At 35.8% G+C, this 7,337-nt stretch overlaps 1 protein-coding gene and 1 long non-coding RNA gene across 2 annotated transcripts in view; one reads left to right on the top strand and one right to left on the bottom strand.

The window, feature by feature from the left end:
• The window catches only part of LOC104704676, a 2,898-nt gene extending 1,773 nt beyond the window's left edge, over positions 1-1,125 (bottom strand). The window contains exons 1-3 of the mRNA XM_010420722.1: positions 745-1,125; positions 505-594; positions 41-320 (exon numbers count right to left, since the gene is read on the bottom strand). Coding sequence (XP_010419024.1) covers positions 41-320; positions 505-594; positions 745-1,125 — 751 coding nt within the window. The remainder of the gene's footprint in view (positions 1-40; positions 321-504; positions 595-744) is intronic.
• On the top strand, positions 4,502-5,054 carry LOC109125544. Its single transcript, XR_002032616.1, has 2 exons — positions 4,502-4,600; positions 4,767-5,054. It is a non-coding gene; the product is annotated as an uncharacterized LOC109125544 (long non-coding RNA).

Below are 7,337 nucleotides of genomic sequence, written 5' to 3' on the forward strand. Positions count from 1 at the left end.
CCTCCGAGACTCTCAGGAATTCCCAAATAGGAACCCATACCCCCTTCCTTGGAGATTCCAATGACTGATTTTACCCTGTCCTTAACCTCTGAAGTCACCTTTTTACCAAACATAATGGAGGACTTATCGAAATTTACCTCCTGACCAGATGCTTTACCATAGTTACCTATGATATTCATGACCGTTGAACATTGTTCTTCATCCTCTTGACAGAAAAACAGACTATCATCCGCAAAGAGAAAATGAGAAATAGGGGGCGAATCACGAGCAATCTTAATGCCTGTAATCTTTTCCTCCCTCTCTGCTTTTTTTGATAATAGCTATCAGAACCTCAGTACAAAGAATAAACAAATAAGGGGATAAAGGATCCCCCTTCCGCAATCCCCGTTTTGGCGAAATGGAGCCACGGGGTTGACCATTGAGCAACACTTGATAGGAAACCGAAGTCACACACCACATTATCCACGAGATCCATCTAGAATCAAAGCCCAACCTAATTAAGACCGCCTTCAGGAAATCCCATTCAACACGGTCATAGGTCTTGCTCATATCCGTTTTGAAAGCCAAAAAACCAGAACTACACATCCTATTGGTCTGTAACCCATGAAACATCTCTTGGGCCACCAGGATGTTATTTGTGATTAACCGACCAGAAACGAAAGCCGATTGTGTTTCAAAAATAATTGAAGGTAAAATCTTCTTTAACCGGAAACAAAGAATTTTGGAAATGATCTTATAACTCACATTACACAAACTAATAGGCCTAAATTCTGCCATTATTTTAGGCGTTTCAACCTTTGGGATCAGACAAATATTAGTCTCATTAAGTTTGGGATCAAACTTCCCAGTCCGAAAGAAATCCCTAACCAGAGCAACCAAATCTCCTTTAAGAAAAGGCCAAAACCTCGGAAAGAAAAATGTTGTCATCCAGTCTGGTCGCGGGGTTTTCTCCGGGTGCATTGCAAATAGGACCATTCGAATTTCCATCTCTGAAATATCGTTAGTTAACTCTCTATTCATATGTTCTGTAACAAATGGATTAACCGCTTGTACCATCTCTGAAATACCACACACATCCGATTGTGCAAAAAGCTTATTAAAATAATCAGAGGCAATCCTCCCCATACCCTCACTTGATTCATCCCAAACATCCTGTGAATCAAACAGCCCTACAATCCTATTCCTAACCCTCCTCTGTTTAGTAGAAGCGTGAAAGAAGCTAGTATTCTTATCGCCGACCCGCAACCAGAATTTTCGACTTTTTTGTTGCCAATTTTTAATTTTATCCATAAATCCCGGGATTCTGAAATTTCTTGTACGATTCCACCCCGATTCCACGACCCCAGAGAAACCTTCTTTCCCCATCCATCGCTTATCAAAACGAAATTGACGAAAACGTTATCCCCCAGATATCACACAAGAAGCTAAAATAGGACGATGATCAGAACCTATCATTCCAGGTAATCCACTCTCGAACAAGGAAAAAGCGCATGCCAATCTTCATTCCCTAAAGCGCGATCCAATCTACATCGGACTACATGGTTATTGCAGCGATTACCTCGCCAGGAAAGTGAATCCCCATAACATGGAAATTCTAACATACCACATTCACGGATCATAGAAATAAACGGATGGAAAGACGAAGCCGGTCTTATCGCGCTTCCCAATTTTTCATGGTTACCTATTAATTCATTAAAGTCACCAATCATAAACCAAGGATCTTGCCGAAGAGAACCAATTTGAATGAGTTTGTCCCAAACCTCCTGTCTAAGCCCAGGCACAGGATCTCCATACACAAAAGAAATAAATATGACTTGAGAACCCAACATAGCTTGAACACCCACTAACGGATCACAAGCATAAAAAACTCAAGTTTTATATTATTATTATAAAAAATAGCTAAACCACTGCTAGAACCACAAGGTTCAACCGTATAACGAAATTTATTCTGAAATTTTTGTAAATAAGAAAAACATATTTTTGTTTCTGACAAAAATAAAATGTCTGGTTTATTCTACTTCCATAAATCCTGCAAATAGTTCTCTGTCAGATCCGCACTAATGCCCTGACAGTTCCAGCTCATGATCTTCACGTTTGAGCCGGCGGTTTCGGGAGAGTCACCGTCTCTTTTTTCAGTTTGTGGGTTCCACCTCCCTTAATGCCATCCTCTGATTTCTTCGGATTAGGCCTGACAATCCCTCTCTGCTTACCACCGTCACCTACAGATTTTAACAATAAAGCTTTAGCTCACAGCCGTTTACCCGGCGAAGCAGTATATTTATGTTTTTCCAGCATCTGTTTTGATATTTTTTTACATTATCAAAAATTTATTCGTTTATGATATGGTAGCATTAACTATTTATAATGTTTTATATGTTTTCACTTTTAATTAAATTTTACCTTTTTAGATATTTCACTTTATTTTTTTATGGGGTTTTCGGATTCAGGCGTCTCATTAATTACCAACAGATTTTCTNTGGTTATTGCAGCGATTACCTCGCCAGGAAAGTGAATCCCCATAACATGGAAATTCTAACATACCACATTCACGGATCATAGAAATAAACGGATGGAAAGACGAAGCCGGTCTTATCGCGCTTCCCAATTTTTCATGGTTACCTATTAATTCATTAAAGTCACCAATCATAAACCAAGGATCTTGCCGAAGAGAACCAATTTGAATGAGTTTGTCCCAAACCTCCTGTCTAAGCCCAGGCACAGGATCTCCATACACAAAAGAAATAAATATGACTTGAGAACCCAACATAGCTTGAACACCCACTAACGGATCACAAGCATAAAAAACTCAAGTTTTATATTATTATTATAAAAAATAGCTAAACCACTGCTAGAACCACAAGGTTCAACCGTATAACGAAATTTATTCTGAAATTTTTGTAAATAAGAAAAACATATTTTTGTTTCTGACAAAAATAAAATGTCTGGTTTATTCTACTTCCATAAATCCTGCAAATAGTTCTCTGTCAGATCCGCACTAATGCCCTGACAGTTCCAGCTCATGATCTTCACGTTTGAGCCGGCGGTTTCGGGAGAGTCACCGTCTCTTTTTTCAGTTTGTGGGTTCCACCTCCCTTAATGCCATCCTCTGATTTCTTCGGATTAGGCCTGACAATCCCTCTCTGCTTACCACCGTCACCTACAGATTTTAACAATAAAGCTTTAGCTCACAGCCGTTTACCCGGCGAAGCAGTATATTTATGTTTTTCCAGCATCTGTTTTGATATTTTTTTACATTATCAAAAATTTATTCGTTTATGATATGGTAGCATTAACTATTTATAATGTTTTATATGTTTTCACTTTTAATTAAATTTTACCTTTTTAGATATTTCACTTTATTTTTTTATGGGGTTTTCGGATTCAGGCGTCTCATTAATTACCAACAGATTTTCTTTTTTCCTTTTTTTGTCAACACTAGTTAACCTTTCTATGCGTCCAATCTATTTCATATTTATTGACTTTAACAGATTTTTGTTCATTTATGATATAGTAGTATTAATTGCGATTTATAATGTTCTTACATTTTTTAACTTTAAATTAATTTCTAGATAGGAAAAATTTCCAAAAAAAAATCCCCAATTTTTAAATTTGGGACGGTTTAATCACCAACTTTCAAGATGTATTGACTTGTTCATAAAATAACAAAGTTTTGTTGACTTCGCCGTTTAAGACATGACATTTATTCTCTGTTAAGATCTCAAAAATGAGGTTAATTGCATGTTATCTGCTTCCGTTTAGCATAAACGGCCAAGTTTTTTAACCCCAAAAACGATGTCGTTTACCAAATTAAAGAAACTAAATCCCCATATCGATTCGAATTTCATAATTCTAAATCTCTAATCCTAAACAGAAAACCCCAAATTCTCATGAGTTTTAGATGTAAAGACACCTAATCCGCAAACACACTTTGATGGCACATCACGCTCACTGACGCAACTTGATGTGTCAAAGCTTAAACTTGAACTCAACGGAATAGAAGATTGAAGAAGAGTTTTTGGTATTGTAGAGAGAATTTGGTGTTTTCTTTCTACGGTTGGGGATTTAGATTTATGAAATTGGAATCGATTTGAAGATTTAGTTTATTCAATTTGGTAAATGACGTCATTTTTGGGGTTAAAAAATGTGATCATTTATGCTAAATGGAAGCACGTAACGTGCAGGTAACTCCGTTTTTTAGGTCTTAACAGAGAATAAATGTTGTGCCTAAAACGGTGAGGTCAACAAAACTTTGTTATTTTATAGACAATTCAACAAAAACTTTGTGATTAAAATAACATTTTAAAAATTGGTGACTAAACCGTCCCAGATTTAAAAATTGGAGATTTTTATGACATTTTCCTTTTTAAATATGTGTTCAGTTTTTTTTTACGGATTTTTTGTCAAATTCAAGCATCTAATTGATTTTTTGGCACCATGTGTTTCTATTATTATATAATTCTTGATATTTTTCTATATATATGTATGCATCCAGTTTATCATATTGTTCACAATACATTAAACATTTATCAGTTTATTTTATTTGCATCATCAAAAATGACTAAAATGGTTCTTACAATTTTTCTGGTGTTCTACGTTTTTGGTATGTTCTACACTTAACACATACTAATTATAATCCACGTTTATTTCTGTTTTATCGGATGGTTTTTTGCTTATCACCAAGTTTTATAATAGAAATAATATAAATGATAGTATATGTTTTAAATATGTATTAATAGGAATGGTATGTTTTAAATATGTATTAATAGGAATGGTGATGGAGAATACGCAAGGACGTGTATGTCATGCGACTCATGCCTATCATGAAGGAGATGGTTGTAAACCCGAGGACTGCAATGGTTGTAAACCCGAAGACTGCAACCGAGTTTGTCATCAAAAGTGGAAAGGAACAGGATCGTGTGAACCACCAAAAGGCAAACCATTGACCAGGGGCGCCTGCTACTGTACTTATAATTGTTAAAATTGTGTTTTTCTTTATCATCCTTAAGCAATCACCATATATATAACTTAATAAAATAATGGGTTGAAGAAAAAAATCATCGTGTTTGACAAAAAATCTTCTCTAACTTATGCCAAATTGTTCGAAGTTTCGAGATCCACTACCTAATAATATATGATTTTGCTTGAAAGACACAAACAAATAATGGAACATGTCTTACCACATATCTCTTCCAATCGTCCCCCATGATTGCTTTAGACTTCTCTTCTAACGCCTTCTTCATCCTCTTATATGTTGGCACATCTTTCACATGCCGCCTCTACCAGAGACCAAGATCATTGAATCTAACAACGAACTTCAGAGAAATTGACATTAAATCTAACATTTAGTATGCCACCAATTTTGGACTTTGAAATGACATGTAATCCCCACTACCAATTGTACATTATTACAGGTCAAGTTGAAGTACCACGAAGTGTGTTTTTTTTGGACTCCTTTTCCAAAAGAACATTATACTAATGAAAATTGGGTGTAACTTGGAAAGACACCGATTTACTTAGAAATTTTAATTAAAGTTACGATATTGAAGCTTCAAAGTCCAAATTTGTGCTGTTTTTGACTTAAGTTTAGCACTTCAAATTGCACCAAACAAGGAAGACCCAAGGATACTGACATTTACAATTATATTCATGCATGTGGTTCGTAAGCAACTTGAAATTTTTATCCATTTGTGACTTTAGTAAATAAATTAGCATATGTAAAACTTAGATGATCTATCATTCATCTTGTATATGTAAACAAACGATCAGTGTAAATACAAATATACACTACCACTACCACGATAATAATATGAAAAAGAAGCCCATAAGAGAGACACTACAAGAAAACATAGAATTACCGACTACAAAAACAGTTATTATATAGTCGCAAAATATTTAGTAACGACTAATTGGCGACTGACATAAGTAGTCGCTAAACAGAGCGTCGCTAAAATAATCAGCCGCTAAAGAGTCGACACGGAGCTACTAATTAGCGACTGATAATTTTCGTCGTTCTTCCCTCGCCAAACAGTCGCTAAAAGTTGTGACTGATCTGGTTACTTATTTGCGACTGTTTTGGTTACTGATTTGTGTACGTTTCGGTGACTGTTTTACGACTGTTTACTTATCATGTTTTTAAAAAAAATCCGGTAAAACTGAATTATTTGATTTTGTTAANGATTTTGTAATACCAAAGCTGATTATGAAAACTATAATTAAAACATAACAAACATGAAATTAAACAAAGACATAAGTTTCAACATACATCCAACATAAGTTCCAGAAAACATCCAAACAATCATTACAAAATTTTTTAATTTTGAGCTGCCAATTATAACTAAAACATACCAAATATACCTAGGCCAATGTTGTTTTCTCTACACGAAAGAGGTACATGAAGTGTTTCGGGACCAGGCTCCAAGGTGAAGCCAAGGTTGTTTTCTATACACGAAAGACCAGTCCGTGATAGAGTGTTGCTGTCATCTCTAACCTTCTTCCCNCACCCCAATACGTATTCTACCACTGAGTAAAGCAGTAACAGCCTCTTTCACCGTCCTCTGAAACCAAAAGTATTAAGTATCATGACTAATGTTATGAAATAACATTGATCATTGCACACAGCAGAACCGAAACATCTAAAGAGACGGACAGGAAAAGATAAATTAATCACGCACCTTCAGTAAGCCTACAGTTGTTGTCTCTGGAACTTCAATAACAAGCTTCGGAATCCTAAGGGACTTGATGCTGAACATTACTGCAAACAATGATATAACATGATACCCACATATCACGTCTCAGTCAAATTCTATGAATTATTTAACTGATCCAAGTATCAGGGTAGTCCTTTAATGAAGACCTATTTCGCTAGAGAGAACACCGTCTTCTGCATATAACAAAGAAGCCAAAAGATGATCATGAAATAAAAACCATATCAGCCTGATAATGAAGCATCTGAATATAGACTGATAAGTACCTGATTCACGCTTCAGAGCTGCCAATTTTCCTCCCTCTCCAGCAGTCCCCTCAGAAATAATAACATCCTTGATACCACTTAGTTCTGCACCGAGTTTGGCACGTATTTTACCTCCCTAAAACAAAAATTCAGCAACCCATTCGTGAGAAACAGAATAGAGAAGGCAAAGAATGACTAAGAGCTTTCCCAGTATAGTCAACAGAATGCTGCAATACAGAAAAATGTAGCCAAGTTATTCTAAAGATAAAAATAAGCTTCTTCTAACAATCTAACAACTAACCAAGTGATTCAATTAAGCTTTCTTATAGTACCTGTTTGATAAGACGATGAACAGGGCTGCCATTAGAGGTAGCATTCCAGGTCTCTT

This window comes from Camelina sativa, chromosome 7 (genome assembly GCF_000633955.1).
Source record: "Camelina sativa cultivar DH55 chromosome 7, Cs, whole genome shotgun sequence".
In the NCBI taxonomy this organism is placed as follows: Eukaryota; Viridiplantae; Streptophyta; class Magnoliopsida; order Brassicales; family Brassicaceae; genus Camelina; species Camelina sativa.